Genomic DNA, 27480 nt, shown 5'->3' with positions numbered 1-27480 from the left:
AATATAGAAATCTGTTGTGAAGCCAATGTCCGTACCCCCAAAAAACAATATTTTGCCAGTGAAAAATCAAAAATTTAAACTTGGGTTTGTAAAAATTTTTTGCTGTTTTTAGCTTGCCTAATTGATATTATTATTTTGAATGTCAACTGCACAAAGAGGAATTGAACAATCTTGTTAATTATAACATAAAAGTACATAAAGAAATATATTTTCCATGAAGCTTAAATGTTAAAAAACAGCAGAACAAATAATAATAAAAAAGAGTTTATTGCTATATGTCTGTTTGAATCCAACAAAACAATTTCACATTAAAACATTTAGAAATTTTGCAATAAGAATAAAAGACAGAAAATGTACTCAAGCATATGAACAGAATACTCACAAACCAAATTCTTTTCAAAATAACAGACATCATTTCTTTACATCTGTTTTGTTACCAGGTGGAAAAAATTAGATTTCTCAAAGCAACAGATATGTTTTTAAATGCTGCTTTGTTGTACAAAAGTCCCTTTCAATGCCTTTTATTCGTTTTCTGGTTTTGTGTATTACTGTATTTGTTATTATCTTGATAAAAGTGTTTATGAAGGTCACTAAAGACTCTTTTCTAACTAAAGTGGTTGTCGGGGTGATTTTGAAGCAGGATATTGGAAAGCAACCAGGCTAAAGAAAAAAAAAAGAAATAACTCCCATGTTTGAAAAAAAAGATAATGATAGAACCCAGAGCTTCAAATTGATCTTGAATCCACAAGTGAAAAAAAGGTTATTGATCAGATAGCATTCCTGCTGAGTAACATTTCAACATTGCTGGTCAGCTTTAGGGAATTATGCACATGATGATTAGAGGTGATTTATGAATGCCTTTGATTTTTATGCTTTGTCCTTGTGGAACACTAAGTGATCTTTATCTGTTAGAAGTGTTTTAAAAAATATTTCTATTTGTATTTGCAAGCATAATGATATTGGTGATTAGATAAACATGATTGCAAAACAAAACAAAAAATAAACAGAAAAATGTTCTTTTTCTGTTTTTTATTATAAAAGTTGTCTTTTGATTGTTATTATGGAGTTTCTGAAGTTGTTGTACAGTTATCCATATCATATATTTTCCTGCGCCATGTAACCAGCTCAAGAATGTGAAATATAGAAATAAAATATAGAAAAAAAAAACTGACCACATAATGTTACATGAGAGGAATCTTTCCACCTGCTGGCCTGGCCCATGTGAGACAGCTAATAGGACCTCAAATTTGTTGTGAAAATCATAAAAGATAGGATTATATTTTAGCTTTACTAGCATTTGTAGCATTAAAGGAATGGTTGGTTTTCCATTGCACTCCGTGCAAGATGAGTTTGACTTTTACTTTCCTTCCCCTTTAATGTCACGAGGACACCAGTGTCCTCATGGATGCATTGGCTTACATGTAAGCATTTTGGAAATGACAATTAAGGGGTTAAATAAAATATCTGATCCAAACAATCCACATTTTTTAAAAGTAGCAAAATGTTGTCAAAAGTATTTTCAGGACTATAAACCAAAAAGTATATAAATTCAACAACGAGGCATAAGGGAATCTGCTTCTGCAAAGCAGGTAATTCTTCTCACGATTGAAACATGTCAGTTGATGCTTTTAATTGGCATTTGATGTGTCATGCTGAAATATGCCATGAATGAAATAACGGTTTGCTGGACTTCAGCTGTTTTTTAACAGAATAAACAGGATTGCTGGGGCCATGTTTTGGAGAGTTGGCTGCTACAAAAGAGATTCTGTTTGAGTGGATTAACAGAAAATATTAGAGGCACTGTCTTAAATCACCTGAAAATCAATTTTTTTTGCAAAAAAGGTAAAAAATTATTTCCACAAGATGGAAATACTCTCGTTTACTCTTTTACATGGAAAGAGTAAAAGGCGTGATATGTAATTTCTTAGCTTTACCGTGAAGCAGAACAAGCTCAGGCATGTACCTTGTCTGTTTAAGTGCAAGATTAAAATTAAGATAAGTCTGTACTTTCTCCTGTGACATTTCTAATGATCAATATAAATAAAAGCCCTGAATAAATTAATCGTTAATTTTTGTCATTTAAGTTTCTGTTCTGTACAAAATAAATATATTTCACATTCCAATATTTTAGGGCACAACATGTGTGTTTTTACAGCCTTGTAAAAGCTGTGCAGCAGGATTTAGAAGTGGGCAATTTGACAATAATAAAACATTCAACATGCATGATTCTTTAAGTTTTGTGGCTTTTGTGAACAAAAGATTATGTTTCTTGTCTTTCTATTTCAATGAGATAGGATCTAAGGATTTAACTTCCTGTTAAAACATGTTGGTAATGCAAACCCTTTTCTTAAAGATGTAGTTCTCTTCCCTTTCAAGGTGCAATTGTCTTACGGAGTCAAACTCAAGTAAATATTTTCAGTAAAAAGTGTTGTTTCATATTAAGAGCATTTTTACCAATATGAGTTTTGCTTAAGTTTTCACCTGAACTCCAAATATCCATCCAACTTTAAGTCATTTTACAGTCCCTCAGGCAGGTCACTGCTGACCACTGCTTTCATCTGTTGGACGTTTGAAGCCCTCTTCCTGTTTCTTTACCATTTCTGAATAAAGGCCACCTTTCTCCAAGAGAGCATTATGACTGCCCTCCTCCTCCACTGTCCCGTTGTTCAGGACAATGATATGACTGGCTGTCTTTGCGACGCTCATTTTGTTGGAGATCATCAGCACAGAGCAGTTCTCTGCCAGCTTTGACAGAGCTTCACGGACCTGAGAAGTAAGATAAAGATTTTTCTTTAAAAAAGAAAAGATAAATAAACAAATAATAAAAATTCAGGCAAGTGAATTATTTTGTACCTGGTATTCATTTTCTGTGTCTAAATCACTAGTGGCGTTGTCCAGGATCAGGATTTTCGGTTTTCTAATTAAAGCTCTGGCAATGGCAATGCGTTGCTTTTGACCTCCAGATACTTGACCCCCCTTCTCACCAGCATCTACGTAAAAAAGAACACATACCATTAAAAAATAACATTATTAAGTAGATATAAATTTTTCAAGATATAATATAGACAGCTAATAAGACCTCATATTTTCAAACAGGCCTTTTGATTTTGTCTTGAAACTGAAAAATAATCCTAGAAATCACTGCTTTGATGCAAAGAGAGCTTATCATTCACAATCAGACATGGCACTGAACCAATAAGCATTTTTTGTGTGATAACATGCCTTAAGTGAATAGCTTAAACCTTACACATGCCAAGTTGTTGTATAATTGCTTATTACAGCAGCACAGTAGATTTCCCAAAGATGCAGGTATGCAGGAAAAGGTTGTGAAATTTAAGAAGAAAGACATTTCTCTTAAATTTCACATGCAAAATCGCATGCATTATGCATGTGATTTAATTTGCATGCATAATTAAATCGCATGCAAAATCACATGGGTTAGTTAGTCCCCTAACAAATACAAAGTTGTGTTGTGTTCTTTTTTATGTGCATTCTCGCTAGATCTTTCTTCTGTATGGTTTCAGACATAATAATGTAGCTGCAGACAGACTTCTTTTTCTCAGTGTCTGAGCCAAATGTAGTAGAGTATTTGATTGCTGCTTATGCTGGTACTTCAGAAATTCACTCATACACCATAAAAATTGCGTGAGGGACAAACAATATGTGGGAAAACTAATTGAAGGCGGACTTACAGAGAGCAATGAAAGAAGTTTTTTCAATAATGTTTTCACAGCTATGAAACACAAATGTGTGTAAGAAAACTAAAATTTGTATCTGCTTCCATTCACTTCTGCTGTGTTTTATACAACTGCTGCACTTCTCACCATTATAAAATATTTTGGTTAGGGATAGGGCTGGCAAGTTCTCATTGCCAACCCTAGGCTATACATGTTCACATAATCTTATGCTGAAGCTGGAGAGTTTTCTATCATTATTTCCTTTCGTTCTTACACTCAATTTGATCACTATATCAACAAATTAAAAAATATATTTGGAGTTTAGGATAAAGTATTGTGAAGCAGTAAAGTGACCTGTTTGAACAGTCTTTTCTTCACTGTAATAACACCATGAGTTCCTCTGCTATAGAAATTAAAGGTGGATCGAACCTGTGTCGTATCCTTTTGAAAGTCCAGTGATGAACTTGTGGGCACTAGCCTGCTCAGCAGCTCTGTACATGTCCTCGTCTGATGCGCCCTCGCAGCCGTACTTGATGTTCTCCCGGACAGATCGCGCAAACAACACGCAATCCTGGCTCACCACAGCAATCTATTAAAAATACATAAAGAAAGAGGGTTTAGTGGCTGTAAAGCATTGTTTAATCAACCAAGTATCATGAAGGAGTTTAGGAGTAGTTTGAAATTTGATTGAACAGTTTTTAACAGATTTTTACAGATTGGGGATGATCAATTTACCGATTTCTATTTGCAGATATCTATATAAATATATATGTGTACACATATGTGTGTGTGTTTTTTTCTACTTTTTAGTGAGAAAAATGCATTTGTATATGTTTTTATGTATGTTTTAAAGTATGTTTTTATACATCTTCACATTTCTTACTATATTTTTTGTCATTATGATTTTAATTTAGTCTTCAGTTTCAGAAATTTGACATGCAGGATTAGTACCATGAGGTTTTGTGATGTCACAGTTTTTGACCACTAATAAGTTTTCTCTTTAATTCTAAGTATATTATTGAATGAAATCTAAAGAATCTCTCTGAATCCATTACTGATGGATCATATTAACATATTTCTTTTCATGTAGCTATCCATTACAGCTGACTGCAATGCGGCAAGAAAAGAAATAAAAAATTTGACAGGGAAGTTAAAATATTCCATTTGATTATAAAATTCTCTGTTCACCACCCACCCACCTTTTCATGTAGGTACTGGTCTTTGTAGTTTTTCAGTGGTTTCCCATCCAGCAGGATTTCTCCAGATTGAGGCTGGTAAAACCTCTCAAGTAGCTTCACACAGGTCGTCTTCCCTGATCTGTTTAGTCCAACAAGTGCAGTGATCTGTCCCGGCGTTACCTCCAGAGTCACATCCTTTTACAAAAGAGAATTTAGGTAAAACAAACAGTTTTGGGAAAGATAAAAAACAGCAGAGAGGGGCACACACCTTAAGTACAAGACTGTTCTCATCTGTCTTTCCAGAATAGGAAAAGCGAACATTTTTAAACTGAACGTGTCCTTTGAAATTCTCAGGAGCCAAACTGCCAGGAGGAGGTATTTGAGGTTTCCTATCAAGATATTCAAAAATCTTCTCCGAGGCACCAATTGCTTTTTTTACCTCTGGGTAGTAGCGCATGACAGCCTGGAAGAAAAAGAGAGGAGGTTAATAAAAAACTTTATGAATAAAACAAAATGTTTGTCTTTTCAGGGTTTGTGGCTCACCTCAACAGCGGAAGCAAACTGTAGCTCGTAGAGAACAAATGAGACCAGGTCTCCACTGCTAACAGCCCCCCGGGTCACCAGGGTCCCACCATAGTACAAAATACACACCTTCAAGGCCAAAGTGGTCATCTGCAACAACAGAAATGCCAGTTTTCAGAGAATAGTCAGTTGCTTTATTCTTTTGCAATATGACCTTGATCCTGCTAAAATTCACTAAAAAACAGCCATCTTTGAATTGTGAAATGAAAACAGTAGCTAAAACCTTTGCTACACCCGTTCACAATGGCCTATGATCCCCAGGAATGTTTGAACTTTACTGCTTTCAAAAACTCTGCTGCTTATCCGCCATCTTACCACAGTACTATTCACGTGACTTTCCCATCCTTATTACAAAATTTCCCATTGTCTCTTATTGTGTGCTTCATATAAGAGGTTTCTGGTCCTTCACTATCACTTTACTGAAACTTAAAGAAATGCTATCAGTGTTATTATCTTATCAGCATCACAAGAGAATTTAAATAATATAGTTTTCTGTACAGAGGTTTGCTACCTGCACAATAATCATGTCAAGTTAACTCGGCAGGTGTAATCAGGACAAATAATGTAATTAAAAACAACTGAAGTTGTGTGTTTTTTCACTTACAATGGCAAGGAAATTAGACTGAGGTCCAAAATCTAAAAGTTGCTCTGATATACAAAAACAATTGTAAAAATTGTAAACAACTGTTGTCTATATTTTCCACTCTCTCTCTCACAGTCTGACAAATACATTTTGCATCAAAACAGCCAATTGAAAAGAAAAAAAACTACTTCCAGAAACTTATCAACAGGTGCAATTTGGAGTTGTGAATGTGCGAAGCGAAACACGTACCGATCTCCAATGTGCAACAGAGATCAATTACCACACATAACCTATTAAAAATAGGTCGTTGGATTCACTCCTCCCATTCCACTAGGGGGCTCTGTAGTTGCTTTGCATTGGTACGGGAGGGGACATGAAACAAGGGAAGAAACTTACGGCAGGCCAGTAATGCACTGAGACTGCCGTTAGCTGAAGCTAACAAGCTGAATCTACCATAAAATCATATTCTACTGGCGTTCGTGAGTGTTGCCCTACGTGGTGAGTTATATTAACGCTGTAAGCTGTGGGGTGATGAGTTTTTGTTATCTGTTCTAAGCGTGTACTCGGTGAATTTGCTAGAGCCAATTAGCCAAATGCTAGCTGTGTTTTGCTGCACTGTGATATTTGAATGCCGATGTTTATTGTATTACGAAGTGTTCTAAGAGTAAACTTTGCCTTATAACCGGTTAGTCAAGTCAAGCCTAGCTCCTAAATCTATGTTTAAGTTTGTGTTTATTGAATATTGCAATACTAAGTATTGATGTTTTGTTTTTACTTTATTTACAGTTTAACCGGCATGTCCGTGTAAAAGCACTCTGCAATAAAATTAACAACAACAAGGGCTATCTTATGTTCTTTGTAACATAGGTCATGGAATATTTTTTCCCTTGGCGGACATATTTATTCCCGTGGCAAAACCAATGAGATTGCCAATGTAAGGTCTGAGATTATTTTCTTTTCTACATTAATTTCAGGAGCTAATTTAAATAAATGCTTAAAGCAGGATAAATATCACGAATGTACTCACGCTGTTGGCCCAGGTAGAAGCTGCGTAAGCTACGGCCTCCTTTTTGTTGAGAGAATATGTTTCGTCCAGTCGTTGCCTGTACTTCTCTGTCTCTCCGTCCTCGTTGGCAAAACTCCTCACTGTCTTCATGTTGGAGAAGGTCTCGGTGGCCACCTGGTTGGCCTTTGCCAGAGAGTCCTGAACCTTTACAGCAATAGTCTAAAGCATGAACACAAACTAAATTAGTTTACAGAATAGACTTTTGCAGCATATAAACAAATATCATCCAACTTTGATATGTTTAGGAATTTATCAGGTGAAAAAAAAGAGATTCTGTTTTCTTTGTCTGCTGAAGTGAACATAAATGCCCACTGACATTATTTACTAATAAAATAAATATGTAATTAAGTAATATAGTATCATAGTAAATTTATAACAATACATCTGATAAAGTTTACAAAAAATAAATAAAAAATGCTATTCCAGTTGGAACGTTTCCTTGCGTGACGTCACCTGGTGGAAATGTCCAGTGAGCTCAGGGATGACCCAGATGATGGGAAGTCCCATACAGGTCAGCAGAGTCATTTTCCACGACTGGCTGACCATGAAGTAGAGCAGGAAACCGAAACGAGCCGTGTACCACATCAGGAGACTCAGCTTCTCGCTCAGTGCTTCGCTCATGTCGTTGGTGTCCGTGGTAATACGGGACACAAGCTCACCTGAGATAAAACAGAGGTTACAGTTCAACATGAATGCAAGTTTTCAATTGCCATTATGTTGCATTATTGTTCCCTAATTATCTCAAATGCAACACTGAGACTAATTTGAAATCTGCAAAGAATATTGTAAAAATAGTTTTATCGACTCAGACATTTGCACATTGAAATTATTCCTACCTGTGGAAGTGGCATCAAAGAAAGCGATCTCCTGCCGGAGAACGGCCTGGAAAACGGCTCCCTGCACTGAGGTGTGAATGAGGCTCATGGTGACGTTATAGGTCAGGTCGCACATAAACTCAAACACAGCACTGAAACACACAGAGAAGAGGTTGAAAGCACACAAAATATCACTGAAGCATTTTATAGGTGGAATGACAATGTAATTCCACATGTACAAAAATTTTTAATAAAAGAAAAATAAAGACAATCACATTCATCACATTTTTAGCCTTATAAGTGTTAATTTACGATACGTTATGAGGAGAGTTTGTCTTCTTTCAAACAATGAAAATTCTCTTGCGGTTCTGTGCTAAAATCCTTTTAAATGGCAGGAAAATAATTGTTAATAATTGTATTGCATTATGATGAGAAAAAAATAATTGGAACACTTTTTTCTCATTCAAACTTTTCAAAAATATTTTAAACTTTAGAAAGTGCAAATAAATTCCAATTTTTAAAATGAAAAAATTAATAAAATGAAAATAATGTCTGAACCATGACTCAAATGAAGATGTTCATATCAAACTGTAATTTTACAGTTAGGTATGAATCCACCATCCTTCAGGAGGTATTTTAACAAATCACTTAATTTAACTCCCTTCTCTGACACCTGATTGGCTATTAGTTCTACTATCTTAGCAATAAATAAGCCTGTGCAAAGAAATCTGAAAATAAATCCAACATCTTCCCGCTTTAAATCAAAATGTAAAAAACATTTCACACATTACTATTATAGTCATTAAAAATGAGTATGAAGAAAATTTGTGATGACAGATTTGATGCTCTACCTGGCGAAAGTCAACACTGTCATGATTGTGATGGCTTGGGAGAATGCATCGGGTGCTTCTTCATTTATGATCCAGTCTGCCATACGACCAGTGTACTGGGGAATAGCCATCTCGCCTGCATTTAATAGTTAAAAATATTACTGTATAAACTTTTGCACTACACGAAGCTCAACAAAACACTAAACACTGATTTAAAAAACCCTGAAACAGAGGAGATTTTATAGAATGATGTCGACCAACGTACCGTAAGACGAGAGAACAACTAGAGCCAACACCACAATGAAGCGAGCCGAATACGGCAGCATGTATCCCATAAGTCTCTTCAGAGAGTCTCTACTGTCCGGTCCGGGCTTCTTCTCCTTCTTCTGTGACGGAGTTCTGGTCATAAAGGACGAGATGTATCGACTCCAGTAGAGCCATGACACCGCTGTAACGGCATAGCCCTGTAACACCTGCAACACAAAATAGTACATCGATTTTCAAGCCTCAGATATCTGAAATAATTTAAAACTAACTGTTTAAAGTTACTAAACTAATTAAAAATCACAATGACTACAAACTAATAAATCATTTCAAATTAGTTCAGGTTGGGACTGTGAATTGTTTAGATGATGTTTGTAGTTTAACCATGAATACTTATCATTGTGACATTAAAACACTTGAATGATAAAAAAATCAGTATCAAAATATTCAGGTCAGGCTTTTGAAAGATTGATGATTGGCTAGGAAGCTGCAATGGGTGCACCTGCTGACCTAATCTGTCATATTTCAAACAAGTCAATTGGTCCAAATGGTAAACAGAGCAAAATATAAAGGAATAGAATTTAAAACATAGTTTTCACATAAGATTTGAGTACTGTCTTTTAAATTCGTATCTATAATTCATGAAAACACTAAACTGAGGGACAAACTCACCACACAGTTAAAGTGCATGGCTATAAATTGGTTTGATGATAGCAACCACAGTGGTTAAATTAAATAAAAAAGGAAAATAGTTCCTACAACTGCATGATAGTAGAAAATCCTGCAATGGCAGTAATATTATTAAGTAATGCAATGACCAAATCAGTTTCAATATACTGTATGCTTATTTTCTTCTTTTCTTTCTTTCTTATCTGTGCTTTCATCATTCTGAGACCTTTAGCATTTTGGGAAATGCTAAAGGTTCCATCAGCATGTAAACACAAATTTATAATACTATTATCCAATAATTATTGCACTGCAAAGAGTCATTTGTGATATGAATATTGAACACAGTGACATTATGATGTTAAAAATTCACAATACATTGTGCATAATAAAGGCTTTCTTGCCTTTTTTACTCAAGAAAGATTTGGAACATCATATTGTTCTCTTTGGGAAATGTTCAAAAATTAAACTCTTTTTTTATTTATATCAATCACCACATTAATATACATACTGAACAGAAAGCAACAATCAGACCCACTCACCCGTTCCCAGGAGTGCCATCCCCACAGTTCTTCAACAGTGGATTGGCCCAGCTGCCAAAGGAGAGTGATGTACACCGGAAAGTGGAAGCAAAGGACGGCTATGCTTTGAAGTCCCTCAAAGCTTCTCACCCATGGGAGGCCTCCGGGGTAAGTGAAGGCAAGAAAACCCAGGATGAAGGCCCTGGTCAGAGCTCCCCCCCACAAGGTGATGAAAGGTTGGGGGAGGAGGAGAGGTGAGAGCTGTGCTAGACGAATGGCGTGCACAGCGCACACGTCCATGCAAATGCAAACCAAGGGGAAGAAGTAGCTCATTTTCTGCATTACGCGTAGATACTGCAAAAATAAACACACACAGAAAGAGATGGGCTCAGCTAGAAAACATACGCAGTAGACTGAATAAGAAAAATATTTTGATTCCAATCCTCACCTTGCAGAAATTTCACTTTTATAGACAGTTTCACTCATTTGGGGAAACAATATTGCTTAAGACAAAGTAATAGGATGTATATTAAAGCAGTCAGATATGTCTGTGTGAAGCCTGTGAATTATGAAAGCAAATCAAAATATATCTTTAGTTAAATTTAAATCAGGTGAGTCTCATGATAATTAAGAAAATTTCGAGTGAGAAACACTTTTTTTTCTTAATTAGTGCTGAAGGTGAAAAAAGACTCACACCTGTGGTGAAGAAAAGTCCTCAAAAAACTATGTAGCACATCAAAAACACAAAGCTGAAGTTAGTTCTGTCTCGTGAAAAATTTGTTTCAACAGAAAACTTTATAATTATAAAAACAGGCTTCACTGAAAAATGCAAATATTAGTTGGCTACAAAAACAAGATTCGAGGCTTTGGGATCTGGGAAAAGTAAGTGTGTGAAATTGAACTGAAACTTTTATGAGTGATGACAAGAGTGAAGGGAGAAAAGAACTGGTCAAGACCAAACGTATATCAATTTATGTATTATGGTGGTGGGAGTGTTTGATTTGGAGACCTAGTGTTTATTCATCATGGATTCACCAAAATAAACAGAGATAGTCTGTACTCGTATGGTGTGTAAATGGGAAAATCCTCTACAGTTGAAGATGTTTGCAGCAGAGGCTTGGCAAAGCATCACCAGAAAAGATGCATGCTTCAATCAATTGTTACATGTAGGGTGTAACAGAGTCCTAAATATGATACAATATAATGTTCACAAGGTGCAAGCAACAGGAGTGCAGACAAAAAGTTTATGTTCTGTTCATGTTTTATCTGACGAGAGCAACTTCTTACACATGGTAATGACAAAACCTGAAACAGCACTATTACTTTACCATACATTCAACATTGGCTTTCTTCAGGGAACTCTTCCATAAAAGCCAAATTTGGTTAATCTTGTCTTGGCCAAAGATTATTCCACCCAAGATGTAGATCTCTGTAGAGTTACAACAGCTTCTTCATTTAATGTTCTGCTTACCTACCCAGACAGTCTGGTAAGTTTCCAGCCATGCCTAACATTTCAGGTGGACTGAACAATGCAGTGAGATGTTAAAGCTTGGGATATGGTTTTAATACTTTGGACTTCACCACCTTATAGTCTTCTTTACACTGTTTGGTCTCCAATATTCTATAGCAAACCTCTATGACCTCAACAGGTCAGATTAATTTACAAACAGGTGGAATCTTCCTAATTAGGCATCAATTCAAGGTAATTTGTTGCTCTGTATTTTATTTAGGGGTGTTGGAGTAAGGGGGGTTCCACTTAATAATTGTACATTAGTTTGTGTCACATGCAATGCCAATTAAATATATAAAAGTTTGTGAATATGACAATACAAAACAAGAACTCATTTCCGCAGAGAGATGCTTTTACTTTCACTTTGACCAATAAAATGTTTTTTTTTTTTTTTTTACTTTCGTTTTTATCTACATCTGTCTACAACACTGTTCAGCTTCAAATGCGGCACCGGTCAGGATGATACGAACAAAACAACTCAAACTCCCATGATGAATATCATAATTTACTTCAGACGAACCGTAAATATGCAAGCTACGGTGAGTACAGTAGCTAACACTGGTAAGCTAATGTTACTACGCCGAAACCCAGCAGACTTACTTGAATTCCTCTCCACAAGGTGAGTTTGCTGCCTCAGAGACTTGACAGACTCCAATAGTAAACCCGATGTGTCAAAAATAAAGCTGTAACGCGTCTGACCTCGACAGGCTGTTAGGAACGTGTATGAGCCAAATGGTCTGATAAAGGTGAAACTGAAACCAACTATTTATACCTCTACATCGGAAAGTCCCCTGCAAGTCTGCCAAACAATGAAGCCCAACTAATATGTGTTATTTACAAACTACTGGCTTTAGGAGAATAAGGTGTTCTTTTCAATCCAATAAATACAAGTATACTTTACCTCACTGTTGCAAGACGTTTAGGTTGTCGCAAATAGTTCAACAGCGACCCCCTGTGGTAACTTTCTAGAACTCCACTGTAACGTTATCACCAGAGTTGATTTCCTCCTTAACAATGTGTTGGTTCCCCTTCCCTGGTTCGTTGAGGCTTGAAGGCTCCACTACATCTCTGGTGGGTCGCGTACCCCAAAACTCCAGTAAGAATAAGCAGCACCAATTCAATGACTCTCCAAGAGATGACTCAAGTACGAGTAAAAAAGTATTTCTAAACTGATCATAAGACTAAGATGAAGAAAAAATTGGAAAAACACAATTACAAAGTAGGAAATTCAAGTAGAAGAAAATTACTCCCTTTTATTATTTTGGACCCCCACAAAGCACAACAGGCTCTACAGATAGAAAAGAATGACAAAGCTTGGGTACAACAAAATAAGTCTTGTTTCATCATAAACTTTAGGTGTGTTTGTGTCTGATGGACGTTTGGTTGAAATGTATTTGTTCTTCATTCAATGAATTTATTCGCAGTGGGTAGACTATCCAGAACTTTTACTCAAGTGAGAGTAGCTATACCTTACAGTAATATTACTCAAGAAGATGTAACTACTGTACATCAACATAATTAGTTAGTACACACCTTTGCAAAAAGTTGGTGTGAGAACAATATAATCTGAAATTATTGCTTCTGTGAAATGTTTTTATTTGCTCTGTTACATTTTTTTTTTTTTACATTTGGTGTTTCTAGCATTTCATACCATACAGACAAGATGGCAAGTTTGAAACTACAGGATGTCCTAAAATTGTCACCTATCTAAGTCACAGCTTGCTTTGCTTTTCTTCCAGTCTGGCTGTTTCTGCTGGTTTTGTCATCTGGATCCCTAAAACACTTTGATCTTTGACAGCTTCCTTCCTTATTTCCCCTTCTTTCATGTTTGAAGGATGGCAGAAGTAAAGTCATAAATGGTCGTACTATTTAAAGCTCCTTTTCTACTTACCTATAAATCACCCAATCTGTTGTGTTTGGGTTCAACATACTGTTTGTTGGAAAAATAACAGAAAAGAGACATTGTATTATTTCACAATCGGAATTCTTTATTAAACACAGAGGGAAGGGAGTTCATAAGTTCCTTTCTTCTTCCTACTCCTTTTTGAGCATGTTAAGATTATTTTAGAACAAAAATATGTATTTTTTGCATTCCTTGCTCATGTCTGTGATTTTACACTTCTATCATGTTAAAAACAGAATAAATAAAAATAAATAAGTTATGGTTCAGAATTTTCCTTTTTTAGTTATTATTAGAGATTTCGACTAACCTAACAGTGATGTTTTTGGGTTGCAAGAGAAAGAAAGAAATCTGGGGAAAAAGTATGAATGTGGAGAAAATCCAGACTTTATCCTGAAAGACCCCAGGTTGGGATTTGAACCTGAGACCTTCTTGCTGCAAGGCAATAGTATGGCCAACTGCACCAACATGCAACCCCAACCCATGTTTTGGTTTTATGAATTTGTAAAGAAATCCAAAAGCTGAAAAAAAAATTAAAGAAATACTAACGAAACAGGAGATTTCAGAGAAATGAATGAGCTATCCCTGTTTGGGATGTATGTAATCATACATGTATGTAATCATACATTACAGGAGAAATCAAATTCAAACCTTAGAACTACTACATCTGAATTTATGTGATAGAACTAAAGCTTTGTTGCTTAACAAACTCTGATCAAGTATAAATGAAAAAATGCCTCAATGACAAATTATACAGTTTCAAATAAGAGTCTACATTAGTGGTTCTGTTGAAAAAACTAACAAAAACAATTAGTCCTTTTTTTGTCACTGAATCCATGTAGTTAAATTAAAGATTGTATTTTTAAAAAACATTCAAGGTGAGATTCAACTAGAGCATTAAACGCTTGATCTATTTTGAGGTTTTAAAACTGCATTTTTTCTGGGGTGGCAATAAATGTGGATGGCACAGTAATTCATAAAAAGACATTAACAAGGGAAAATACAAGACTGTGCAGTAATCAGATAAGTCAAACTGTAAGCTTAATCAAAAACTAAAGCTATAAATCTAAAGATTGACTATGAAAAAAACCTGGGAGCCAGTTTCTTTGTTGTTTTGTGTCTATGGACCACAAAATGTAAGATAGGACCAATATCCCATCTTACATAGCTGCAGGGGTGTAGGGTGGTTAGCGCCTTTGTCCATGGTGGAAAAATAAAGCTATTTTTTCAAAATATAGCCACAAAAAAACTGTGGTTAGGATTATAAAATATTTATTGAAAGCTGGTTCCATAAACTCAGAAGGGTTGAATACATACAGGCACACCACACTTGTCAGAATAAGATTTAGAAATAAATGAAAAAAATATGTCTGAATTTCATTTTACTTTGTATCAGTGTGTCATATAAAATACAAACAAGATACACTGATGCTTGTGGCTGTAAACAACAAAATGTGAAAGGGATGATAAAATGTTTGCATGGTGCTGTAAGAGTCCGGTTGTAATCAACAATTTGTTGTTGAAATTAAATGAATCCAAATAGTTCAAAATTTTAGAGAACATTGGTAAGATTGGAAAAAAGGTCAAGATTTTTCTTCATTCCACTGTCATTGAATCTGGTCAAGAATCAAAATGAGGTCATACTTAGAACATTTGTGACATATGTGACACTATTTAGTAACATTTACTGATTTATCTTACAGAAAGGGCTTGGCCATTATTTCTGGATATGTGTGTGTGTGTGTTTAGATTCAAAAATCAAATTCAAACCACGCTGTGTCCTCACGACATGAAGAAATAGCCCTCCTAGCAGTTCTCCAGTCACATTATTGCAAAAACACACACAGAGGCACACAGGGGTTAGCGCCCTTCCTATGCTTCTGCACACAGTGGCAGGAAGTTGTCCAGATATCCGCAGGGCCTCTGAAAAAAAAGGAGTGAGCGAATAGAGTGAGCAGGGTGGCTGATACAGCGGTGATGACATTTGGTGACTTGACTTAGCGCTAGAAGCAAGACCTCAAGATGTTCTTGATGTGATGGATTAGGGATAGATTAGAAGAACTTTCAAACCCAGGTTTACAGAAGAACGTGACATGAACATGCTGAGTCTCAGGATGTTTGTCCTGTTGGGATTGAGTTGCACGTCTCAAGGTGAGTTTGGCAAAATATTTCATAAAATCAAATTTTAATGTACCAGCTCTCTGTTTTCCTGTTCACATGGCTGGAGGTCCTCAAATAAGAGTCTAACAAAATTTACTGTGTAAAAAAGCTGATTCTCATTTTAACTCCTATTACTGTTCTGCTAAAGATTAAGTGAATATTTTTGGCTTAACAATCTTCAACAGGTTTTCTGAGATTCTCTAAATATGTATTTACATAAAAATGTTGGCTAATATTTAATTCCTTTTGAATCACAGATAGACATTTACTGATCAAATGAATCATAGTGAAGTAGTCATCTAATTTCAGCTCTATTGTCAACGGGCTCTTTTCCCTTTATGGTCTTGCTAACACCTGCCAAGTCCATTGTCCAACTCCATCACATTCCACATTGCCTTGGTGACAACCTTCGACCTTTATCAAGTTCCCAGCCCACTCCGTTTCCTTTGGCTATTCGCTCCTTCTGGAAACTTCCTGTTTATGTCGGGCCCATTTCCTGTCCCCTTTAGCTGGCTGTATTGCGACCCACCTTGCGTGGCTTGACCTGCATTGTGGTGAATAGTTGCTGATGGTTTGAAACAATGAGTAGTTGAATGCATGGGAGAACCAGCCATCTGATAAAAACACGTTGGTTTGAAAACCTAAGGTTATATACACAAATACATTAACCCCGCCCCTGTTGTTTGGGTTAATTTATGTTTGCACAGTTAGGTGTGAATGTGGGGCTATTGTTCTCCCCAGATTATTCATTCAGAAATGCACTAATTGGGCATGCTATCATGACCTCTTTGCCCTTAAAATGATCAGCAAAATGATTTAAAAATGTACCAAACTAAGGATTTGAGAGAGTTTGCCAAGGTCAAATTGTGCCAGTTTGGTTAGACAATATCCAAAACTGATGTGATTGTGGTGTGTTTCTGGTTTGTAGTGATTGACGTCTATTAAAATCAATCTAGGGAAGGCACCATGGTGAACTGTTGTCAGAAACGGTGTTTCCCTTTGGTCTGTATAGTTGTGGGTCTCTCAGAGTGTATGCTGACCCCTGTTCACATTTGGACATATGAACTCAGAACTGGGTCATGAAGTGTGACCTGGTCTGATAGATCATGTTTTGGAATTGCATCTGCGTGAATGTGTGTTGTTCACTTAAAACAGTGGTTCCTAAAGTGTGGGGCGTTACAAATAAAAAAAAGAAATATGTTTGAAATAAAACTGACAGCAGAGAATACTCTACAATAAAGAACTAAAAAAAAACAGTTACACAAAAGTGTTTCACTGTAAAGATGGTTTGTAGTTTGTTTTGTTGAATCCTGAAGTGTAAAATAAACTTCAGTGGAGTTTGAAAACAAAATATGTGTATAGGTTTATATCTGGTTGAACGATGTGTGTGCCCAGTTGATTTTGTTTTTCTTTTTTTTTGTGGGGGGCAGGGGAGTTTTTGTAATCCAGGGGGGCGCCCAAAAGAAAATCTTTGGGAACCACTGATTTAAAAGTTAGCAAGCCGGTGGAGGCAGTGTGATGTTTTATCAGTGTTCTACTTAGAATCCAAATAGATTCTCGCTTGATACATACCACCTTTTTAATCATTGTTGCACACCATGTAAACCCTCTGTAAAAGGGTATATACATATTCTGGTGTCTTTGACCTCTTCCAGCAGGATAATGCTCACAGCCCTAGAGTAAAAATGGTTCAGGAATGAGGGAACAACCAAGAGGTGTTGATTTGGCCTGCAAATTCCCCAGATATTAATCAAATCAAGCATCTGTGGCTTGACTGCTGCTAACATTTTGGTGCCAGATACCACAACACACAATCAGGGGTCTAAAAAAGTCCACGTCTCAAAAGAACAGGATTGTTTTAATAGCAAAAAGGTCATCAACTGAAAGGAGGGCAGTCATTAGTTACGGGCTGCTAGTGTACATGTATGTTGTTTTCAGATAGATCAGTCTGCTGCAATGTTGGATCCTTCTAATATAGAAATTTGCTGCAGTATGCAATTAAGTACAACATAAAACCAGTTTGTCTTTTTTAGTAAATTGATGTATAAAAGGTTTATTTCAACAAGCCTCTAATTGCTGTTTGCGTCAGCTTTTCATTCATCCTAATCAGTATCAATTTCAGCAGCTGGGTCCAGTGATCCATGGGACCAGTGTCGCGAGAACAATTGCAAGGAGAAGTTCGGAGATGGGACATGTAACCGAGAATGCATGGAGTCACGTTGCCTTCGAGACGGATTTGACTGCCTGAAGAATCGTGGTCACTGCAAGTAAAAAACCTTTGTGACTAAATTAACTTTTCTGAACTGTAAATTATGGAAACCCTTTTAGCTTAATAAGGCAGATTTTAGTGGTGTAAAATAAGAATCCCCTCTTCTATTATTAAGATGTTACATATCAGCAGATGATGAAAAATATTACCTGCAGGATTTATTTTACATACGACCTGGTACAGATATTTGTAAAATTAGAGGGTGTGCTTATTTCCATCACTAACATGTCTTTTCTTCTCATCCCTTTGTTCCCCATTCATCATATCTCTCAGTCCGGGACACACTCAGTACTGTCGAGCTTATTATGCCAGCAATCGCTGTGACCAGGGCTGCAACAACGCTGCCTGTGGATGGGATGGAAGTGACTGCTTCAGAGAGCAGAGCCCTCTGTGGGCTAAAGGCACCTTGCTTCTTCACACCAAAATCCCAAAACAAAATCTCTCCCTTGCTGTCACTCCTCTACTCTGGACACTCAGCGTCATCCTGCAGTCACCCCTGAAACTGAGGGGAAACATTTCCCTTGCAGCAAACTTGAACTTGTTTGATATTTACCCTCAGAAGTTTGCTGACATGCTGGCTCACTCTTCACCAACAGACTCTAATGGGTAGGTAATACATGTGGGATTTGAGACTACACCATTTTCTTATTTTGACAGTAATAGTACTAAAGACAAAGTTAGTTATGCAAAGCAAGCTTAATGAAACAGTAAGTGATACATGTTTGATGACAGATTATGCATTAAAAATAAGCATTTGGCAAGACTCTGCCTAAAACAAAGCAAACATTTTATATACATAAGAAATGGTTTAAATTCCTATATAATAACACATAAAATGAAAGGGTACCAACTGGACTGCCTTGAAGACCTCCATTAATCCAAGTAGGGCAACCTTAACATTTGGTGTTAAACTTTTTTATGGTGCAATCAACAAATATTTTTGTGTAATTTAAAGCCCAACAAGGAGAAATGATAAGAAAAGCTAAATTAAGCAAGTAATTTAAAGCAAGTATTAAGCAGTAACTAATATTAAAGATAATTTGGTTCAAATTTTCAACAACAGCAAGAGATTTGTGTCCAAAGCTATTGCATTTTCAAAGTAATTCAAATGTACTACTACATTGGTTAACCTAAAAATGTGCAGAAACCTGGAGAATTATTAATTAATTAGAGTAAGGTAGGGTTAAATACTTAATCTAAATCAACCAAAAAGATTAGTGGTATTGACTTAAAAATACAACAAGCAAAGTTGGTCCACAGCTGTATGAGAAATACTTTATTATCACTAATCAATATAAAAATGAAGTACATGACTGTGGGTCACTCCTAGTGGAGTGAGGTGGACTACATCAATCATTTATCAAGACAACCTAAACTGAGCAAACACATAAAACTAAGGGTGGCAAAGACAACACCTTGGGGATCTTCATTAAGCGCAAGAAAGGTATAGGATTTAAGAGGTATCTGCTCTTTTGTACCAAATTTCTCCTGTTTCCTCTCTAGTTCCCTCCTGTTCCTACAAGTCGACAACAGGCCTTGCTCCAGGTCACCTTCTACCTGTTTCCCGTACGCTACTGAAGCCGGCAGTTTCCTACGTGCCGTGATAATGACAAAGCCTTCAACGTTCCCAATGCTGCAGGAGCTGCAAGTCATTATCGGCATCAGAGGTGTCCAAGAGGAAATAGGAACCAGAGAGGAACAAGTGGAAGTTGAAGGTAGGCTCTTGTTTCCCGTCACCTACACACATGCTCACACACACTTCCATATTTCAAATGTAGCCAATCAAAACAATATAAAACAGCTTTGTTTTCCTGGTGTGCAGACTGGGGTGTGAATTTTTTCAATTGTATTCACAACCAAATAAAAAAGGTATCAGCACACAAAGATGATTTTCAATGTCTTCACAAAGTAGAGGTATAAATAAACTGTAGAAATAAATTAAGCATAAATTATTAGACAGTTTTTTTTAGACTAAATGCTCCTTTCATCAGAGGTGAAATTATCTTAGATAACTGATGCTACTTTTATCTACTTGCATATTTTAATGTTTCCATTATTTCATTCAAAGAGCAAACCCCTGCCTGGATTTGGGCTGTAGCTGCCATTGCAGTTGGACTTCTGATTTTGATTCCTCTGGTGGTCTTTCTGGTGATGAGGAAGATGAGATTGCAGCGATCAGAGAACAACGGCACTGTTAGGGTGAGACATCGGTCTAAAGTTGCTAACGATGATGACAGCAGCAAATCCAAGGCCTGGATGCAACACACACCACACCAAGAGCAACGAGTTCGATATAGCAGAGAGAAAGATAAAATTAGCCTTCGGAAGAAAAAGAAATACAAGGAAGCAGAGAAAAAGAGGAGGAGGGAACCGTTAGGGGAGGATGCCATACGAATGCGGTAAGTGTTGCTGCTTCTAAAGATTGTGATGTGGTCTGAAAGAGCTGTGTAACCAAAACATTTGTCCTCTGCTTTCTTATGATTGTGGCTAAATTTTATTTTTGATTGTCAAAGTTTCTCATTTTAGAACACATTTAAAAATTGTGTTCTAAATGCATTTGCCTAAATGTATATATTTATTTCACACTAGATTCAGAGTTTTACAATATTTTAAGAAATACAGCAAAGCACTAAGATATAATTTAAAATGTTAGACAGTACACTGCTCATTACATGGTTTATTTGGTATACTAGATATGAGGAATTAACTGATAGGTGTGTTGTCTGATAACATATCTCAATTTCTCTCAGACAGTTTCTTTTTAATGCAACAAAGAATGCTCAAATTGACCGTTCAACCTCAGAGTTTCAATAGGAGTCACTGGAGTTTGATTGTCCTACAGATTTGTTTTGTTGAGCCAAAGTTAGTGTCCGCTGGAGGAGCTCCATCATCTGGGGTAGCCAAGAGAACAGTCAATACTCCTCCATATTAAGATTAATTGTTCAAGGTGGCATCAGTATATGGTCATATATACAAATAAATCAACTCGCTTGTGTGGATTTATTATTTTGTAGAATTTTTATCCTGTTAGCATTCTGTTTCATAGAGCCATGTGAAAAATGTTAATAATCACTCAACCACAAGGTTGACAAATTCTTGTAATTAATATTATTGAATTGGATGGAAATAAAGTAAATCACTTAACATAGGAACAGAAAGAAAGAAAAGCTTTATTTTTATGAAAAATCTAGATTTATTACAAGTGTGCTTTAACGTACTAAAACATTTTTTTCCAATCGTGACATAACTGGTGACATAAAACTTAAAAACTACAGTACTGATCTCAAAGAGGATTGATCAATAGTCAATAATTAAGGCAAACAGAAGAGCTCAATATAAGATTAAAGGGCTTTTGAATGGATACCAGTGTTCAAAATATCTTCTAAAGAAAAATGAAGATTATTGTATAGTTGTTAGATGTTTATATTCCCCAAAATCAACATAATCTACATGTGTAGATTTCTGCACATGTACAGAAATCTACTGTACATGTGCTGCAGAGCTCCCTGTGCACTTGCGGATAAAGAAGTGGTTAAAAAGGAAACCTAATAAACAAATTGTAACAGGATATATTGGAAAAATATGATTTCATAATACTATCTTTGCTTACAGGCCTATGAAAAGGGATCAAGAGCCAGGAAGTGACACAGATTTTACCCAAAGCTCAATGGAGGACATCAACATAATGTGCTCCAGGCGACTGGAGGACCCATCCATCTGTGACCACAGGACCGCGGACCAGAGACACTTTCGGCCTGGAGCCGTGCAAACCCGCAGGCCAATACAACGTAATCGGCCATATTTGTTTTAGAAAGAATACAACTTTTCCTGAAATGTTGTGCTAACTGTCTTGACAATAACTTTAACATTCAACACAAAAACACAATCATGACTGCTTGTTCTGCTCTTGGAGCGAATTTGCCAGAAGGATTCAAAACTCCTAAATGTTTTCCACTAGTAAAAAGCTTTTTGTAACTCTTGAATCCAACAAAAGTAGAAGAGGTTTTAGTTTTTCAGTTTTGCTTCATTCTTGATTTCAAATTAGAATATATCTGTTGTGGGTTTTTTTTACACTTGAGGTTGAATTTAGCCCAAAGTTTATGCCCTGAGTAAGTATAACAGTATAATTTATCATCACTATGACTGTGAATTTATAAATATATAAAATATAAACACTTCTTTGCAAAAGATAGTACACACACAGTCCCTACAGTAATCATACAGGACCTTGCATAAAGCTATTTTAAAAGAAAATTTTGTTTTTAAGATTCACATGCCTTTTACTTTTGCCATTTGAATTTAGTATCACTCATTCTGAACTTTCTTTTAAACAGCTCCACCTAGAGGATGGGAAAGGAATGCCATGCCTCCTCCTTTGCTCAGTCCCCCCCAGCAGGTCAGTCATTACGAGTAGTTAAGCTGAAAACCAAATGTGTATTGTGGGTGTAGTCAAACGTTTATCTTAGTAATGTTCTGTTGGCAGTCAGCAGAGTGGTGTGGTCCCGATGGGTCTGTGGTTCTGATCCGAGCTGTGCGCAGTGGGCTGGACAGAGTGGTCCTGGAACTGTTGCAAGCTGGAGTTCCAGTAAACAACACAGATCATACTGGTAATGCTTCTTGACAACATCACTAGTTAGTCTGGGACATGATAATGTACCTCAGCCCCCAGTCTTCATGTAGAGAGTTTATGTCAAACGGGTGTAATTCACAATCATCTTTTTCTGACACTGAGGGGGTCGAGTAACTTGTGACTTACCCCGTCTCTCTCACATCCTCTTTTTGTGTCCCTTCTGTCCCTCCTACCTGTCCTTCTCCAGCTCCCCTACTCTCTTCTTCTGACTCAGAGCAAAGTTAATATTCTTGTGTTGATGGATATATTAGCTTTGTGTTTAATCTTTCTCCTTGCTTCAGCTCTTCTGTCCTTTTCTTTGTCTTCAACCCTCTGTCCTCCTGTGTCATCATCCCATCCTCCCCTAATTAGAGGTGTTCTCCCTCTTCATCCCCCATCTCCTTACCATCTGGGCTTAACTCTGTTGTGTAATGGTTGTTCACTGGCTGACTTACTCCCTCACCTCCCCTCCACTCACACTTGTCTCTCAGGGAGATCAGCCCTACACTGGGCATGCTCAGTAAATCACCTCTCCCTAGCAAGGACCCTCATTCGCTATGGAGCTGCTGTGGACCTTCAAGACAACAAGGTATGTGACTAAGCTTTATTATCCAGACATTGTCCAGGAAAGAATTCCCACCTGTTAAACCTTTGCACATTTTTTATGTGATAGCTGCAAACTTCAATATATTTTTGGGGGGATTTGTTTCACACCAATTTAAATTAGGGGACAAATGAGAAATTGTACAAACATTTGAGCATTTTTGTGCAAATTCTTTTGAAAATGTGTTTCAATATTTATGCTGCCCTCACGATGTGTTGCTCTTACAAAACTAGACAGCTAGCTAACCTTGAGTTGAAAATAAACCAGTCCGTGATAGTTTTCTAGTTTTATTTTGTAACTTTTTTTTGGTTTGTTTTTTCTTTTGTAAAACTGTAACAAAGCACAAAAGTACACATCAACCACAGACAAGGTAAAGAAAACAACTAGACTACAGCAAATGAATGACTCCCAATTATCACCAATTAGCTAACAATGTAGCTTTAAATGTTGGTTGGGAAACGTAAAACTTTTCTATAAAACATTACACAATACTGAAATGGCAATTAATAAAATTAACTTACAGACAAATAGTGTCCAAGAAACAAACATGTCTGAAGGACAGTCGAAAACACCAAGCGTAGCTACAGCTGGACGAGTTCTGCTTGACTGACCAAATTAAATACATAAACATTGTCCACTAGGTGTCGATAAGGTTCTATAATTTAACTTACAATTTACCATCGGAAAACTAAACAAAACATAACGATGGAGTCAGCACAATATTGATTTTAATTCTATCCCCCTTTAGTTGGCTACCCCTAAAACAAATTCAGTGCAAACAGTTTCCTTTGGTTTGTGGCTGGGAAGTTTGTGGCTGTAAGTTGGCAGAATGTCTGAAAGCTGAAGGGGTATAAATCTTTTTGAAAGGCACTGTATCAGTTTAGAATTTTATCATCAAAAGATTATATGTAATAAATGATTTTGAGTACCGGTACAGTTGCTTACACAATTATTTTTTTCTGTTAGGGTGAGACAGCGCTCTTCCTCTCCTCCCTCCATGGCTGTTATGACACTTCCAGGCTTCTCCTGCTTCATGGTGCCAACCTGGAGCTGCATGACCGGAGGGGCCGTCGTCCAATCGATGTGGCCAGAGAGGCCATGCACCATCAGGTCCTGGAGCTCTTGCTGGCTCACCAGATCCAGAGAGGGCCTGTTCCTGTTAACACGGCCAGCGATGTGATGTGGGAGGAGCGTGCTCTAATGTACTCACCCTGGGTCAGTTCTCAGGGTCTCCCTGGAAGAAGCGCCTCATTCTCTGGGATGATAGCCCATCGAGACATGACCTCAACACCTCAGAAGTAAGCTTTCAGAAATTTGACTCAAACACACATCATAATTATTTTGTCAGACTAACCAAATAATTTTAGCGATTACAAATGATCAAAAATGATCAAACTATTTCAGAAAATGGTTGTGGGGGTGCTGTGGTCAGTTTGATGTAGAGCTGGTACGTACAATCCAATGTTCAATAATTTCAGTGAACTCCAGTTCAGAACTGCACAGCATTCTGGGGGACGTAGGTAGAGGAAAAGCTATAGACGTCTAATTTTGGTCAGCAAAGCAAAGTTCAGGTTGGTAACTTGACTAACTTGCTCTCTCTTTGGTTACCTAGCAACAACCTGTTGCCTCAGCAGCGGTTACATGTTTCGCTGCCTCATAACTGTTTAAAAATAAAAAGAACGAGGTGGAGTGAAAGGAGAGAATGATTACAACAGCTCAAGAGGAAAAACAAAAAACCAATCAAAAATATCGACTGATATGTTTTCAGCCATACAATGGAGATAAATTAAGCATCCTCTTTTTCTTAATTTAAGTTGTTCACCATAATTCTTTGATGCCTTCATCAATTTGATCATGTTTTCATGACTTTTCTTCGTTGCCAGTGATTGGTCAATGGGCCGAATGCAGTACCCACCGCCCCAGAACTGGAGACCCCAGCTCAATCAATCAGCCACGGCACTCGTTCCTCCAAGAGTCATGGGTCGTTCCCCTCGGCCAATCAGTACCTTACAGGAGGTGACATCAGAAGACGAGGATCGTGACAGGCATCACGAAAACCCCCGAGCCACTACACCTCACTTCCTCTCTCCCCAGCCAGCCCCTCGGCAGCGCTCTTTCTCTTGTACCCAGCATGCACTGCAGCGCCGCTCCAGCGCTCTCCAGCCTGAGCCGAATTACCTCATTGTGACAGACAGAACAGCCAATGAGCCCATTGAAAGGGTGGTGGTTTCACCCCCACCGACCACTGCCGCCCAACCAGATCGCCAACCAGCGATGAACGTTGAAAATACCAGCAGAGTGAATCAGGCCGCAGTGAGTTCAGTGAATACTGAGCAGAAACCCAACACAAACAGCACCACTGACTCCACGCAAACAGTCTTGTAGGAAAGAGAAGCAGGCAGTGAAATACAAGAGGACAGGACTCAAATCAGCCATGTGCAAGATACACTGGTTGAGTCAAGAAAATAAAAAAAATATCTTGGACATCTTGTTATTAATCAGTGTTTAACAGCCATGTTACTCCTCAGAGACATTCTTTACTACTTTTTCACTTTAGGCTTTTCCTATTATGCAGGGAGACATTGTTGTAAATATTTTTTGGGATGAATCCCACTTCCTTTCTAAAGTTTTTCTATATTTTTCTTCTAATCAACTAGACTTTCTTGTAATCTTATGAAATGGTCATAGTCCACAGTCTTCCACTCTTTCTGTAGTTTTCTTTTGGAAAGAAGTTAAAAAACAGTCATGGTTGAAAGAAAAACCTTCAGGAAGACTGGAGAGGTATTGATAGAGATCACAAGGATATGACTCCTTTAAAAGGGAATTATAATACAATGAGAAATGGTTCAAGACGTTTGCACAAGATTGTGGATGTTGCAGCAGCTTGTGTTCTGATTATTGCAGAATGTTCAAGGAAAAATAATTTTAGAGCTGTGTCTAAAATCAGAATAGACCTGATAGCCTATGTACAATAAACCAATTTCTTTTACATTTTTATGTGCATTTCATCATATTTATTTAATGTCATTGCACTCAAAGCAAATTATTAACATACAGTATATCGGAAACCAGTGTCTGTTGGCATTTATTTTGTCAGATGTAATGGGACACTGTATTAATATTAAAATTAGGTTTCGATCTTTTCTTTTGCTAAAGCTTACAGTTTTAGCAGAGCTCTGCAGTTATATATTTTTCCCAATACTCTTTATGAATTATTGGAATACTTGCTGGCATTTACATTGTGTTCTCAATCTGTTTTTGTTTTGCACAGAAATTCTATTCCTAGTAAGGTAATTCAGTTATATCTTATTAAATGGTTAATTGATACAATGAAACTGTTTCTATTTAGATTTGGAGTTCAGATTCAAAGATCTGTACTACTTAAAATGATCTGCAAAGCAAGTAACCCTAAATACAGTGCCAAAGTGTACTTCTGCTAACATGCCAGGTTTTCCTTTTTGAATTGTACATTCATATCAAAGGCATTAAAGGGAAACTATAGAGTTTTATTGAACTGGCTGCATATACTCAATGTGCATGACCTTAAACCAGGTATGTCCAAAGTCCGGCCCGAGGGCCAATCACGGCCCGCGGTCAGATTTCATACGGCCAGCAGCTTCGGTCTTACAATGTATTATTTATGGCCCGACTGCACTGTCAAACAGAATAAATAAATCATAAAACTTGAAACTGTAATTCCTCCTTTCACCAAATGGTGGCAGCACCACTTTAATAGTGCAGCGAACCCCTCTCCGCTCATTTCTGCCATGGCCACTGCAAAGAAAACAAGTTGACAGTGAGGGCTGCCGCTTTCAAGAGAGATGGGAATTACAATACTTCTTCACTGAAAATCAAGGCAATTGTGCTCGTCTAATTTGTAATGAGACGGTTGCCTTGTTTAAGGATTTCAACGTAAAGAGACACTACCAGACTAAACATGCTAACACATACAACAAGCTAACAGGAAGTGACCGTGCTGAAAAAGTGAAGCAGCTCCAAGCTGCACTGTAATCACAACGGCAATTCTTCACGCGGGCCTGTGAGTCAAAAGAAAATACCACCAAAGAAAGCTACGATGTTAATGTTAATAGCTAAACATGGCAAACCTTTTACTGAAGGTACATTTATCAAAACTGTGTTATGAAAATGGTGGAGAACATTTTGCCCTGAGAAGAAGCAAGAATTTGCGAATGTTTGCCTGGCACGTAACAGTGTGGCACTGAGAGTTGAGGACATGAAATTGATT

The 27480-nt window shown here is 37.1% G+C and overlaps 2 protein-coding genes across 6 annotated transcripts; one reads left to right on the top strand and one right to left on the bottom strand.

Annotated features, from left to right (window-relative positions):
* Positions 1-248: 248 nt before the first annotated feature.
* On the bottom strand, positions 249-12661 carry tap1 (transporter 1, ATP binding cassette subfamily B member). Of its 2 annotated transcripts, none has more exons than XM_023330954.1 (13): positions 12594-12661; positions 10204-10536; positions 8997-9204; positions 8753-8867; positions 7923-8053; positions 7540-7745; positions 7048-7245; positions 5399-5527; positions 5124-5318; positions 4877-5050; positions 4107-4266; positions 2854-2990; positions 249-2766 (listed from the first exon to the last, which is right to left on the bottom strand). In XM_023330954.1, exons 2-13 carry the CDS (start codon positions 10522-10524, stop codon positions 2536-2538), a joined length of 2205 nt encoding a protein of 734 aa, XP_023186722.1. In that variant the 5' UTR covers positions 10525-10536; positions 12594-12661; the 3' UTR covers positions 249-2535. The 2 variants fall into 2 exon arrangements, with proteins under 2 accessions (XP_023186722.1, XP_005799504.1); XM_005799447.2 differs by lacking the exon at positions 12594-12661 and adding an exon at positions 12293-12574.
* Positions 10543-26864, top strand: LOC111608117 (neurogenic locus notch homolog protein 1-like). 4 transcript variants are annotated; one of them, XM_023330952.1, is made up of 11 exons: positions 10543-12231; positions 17878-18019; positions 18295-18627; positions 19525-19736; positions 20090-20420; positions 21634-21809; positions 22356-22417; positions 22505-22628; positions 23122-23219; positions 24201-24532; positions 25118-26864. In XM_023330952.1, exons 2-11 carry the CDS (start codon positions 17961-17963, stop codon positions 25617-25619), a joined length of 2229 nt encoding a protein of 742 aa, XP_023186720.1. In that variant the 5' UTR covers positions 10543-12231; positions 17878-17960; the 3' UTR covers positions 25620-26864. The 4 variants fall into 4 exon arrangements, with proteins under 4 accessions (XP_023186720.1, XP_023186721.1, XP_023186719.1 ...); XM_023330953.1 differs by having other exon boundaries at positions 17875-18019; XM_023330951.1 differs by lacking the exon at positions 10543-12231 and adding an exon at positions 15546-15743.
* The last annotated feature ends 616 nt before the right edge of the window (positions 26865-27480 follow it).

This window comes from Xiphophorus maculatus, chromosome 3, assembly GCF_002775205.1.
Source record: "Xiphophorus maculatus strain JP 163 A chromosome 3, X_maculatus-5.0-male, whole genome shotgun sequence".
In the NCBI taxonomy this organism is placed as follows: domain Eukaryota; kingdom Metazoa; phylum Chordata; class Actinopteri; order Cyprinodontiformes; family Poeciliidae; genus Xiphophorus; species Xiphophorus maculatus.
Note: the sequence above shows the minus strand (reverse complement) of the source record. Positions and strands in the feature narration are given on the sequence as shown.

Excerpts from the sequence above, each read along its gene's own strand:
- tap1 (XM_023330954.1), bottom strand. The coding sequence starts at position 10,524 with ATGCAGAAAATGAGCTACTTCTTCCCCTTGGTTTGCATTTGCATGGAC. Across the intron at positions 7,246-7,539 it reads TCACTGGACATTTCCACCAG|ACTATTGCTGTAAAGGTTCA; the intron begins GTGACGTCACGC and ends TTCATGCTTTAG. Across the intron at positions 2,991-4,106 it reads TTCAAAAGGATACGACACAG|ATGCTGGTGAGAAGGGGGGT; the intron begins GTTCGATCCACC and ends TTTTTTACGTAG.
- LOC111608117 (XM_023330949.1), top strand. The coding sequence starts at position 15,686 with ATGAACATGCTGAGTCTCAGGATGTTTGTCCTGTTGGGATTGAGTTGC. Across the intron at positions 18,628-19,524 it reads TCACCAACAGACTCTAATGG|TTCCCTCCTGTTCCTACAAG; the intron begins GTAGGTAATACA and ends TTTCCTCTCTAG. Across the intron at positions 22,629-23,121 it reads AAACAACACAGATCATACTG|GGAGATCAGCCCTACACTGG; the intron begins GTAATGCTTCTT and ends CTTGTCTCTCAG.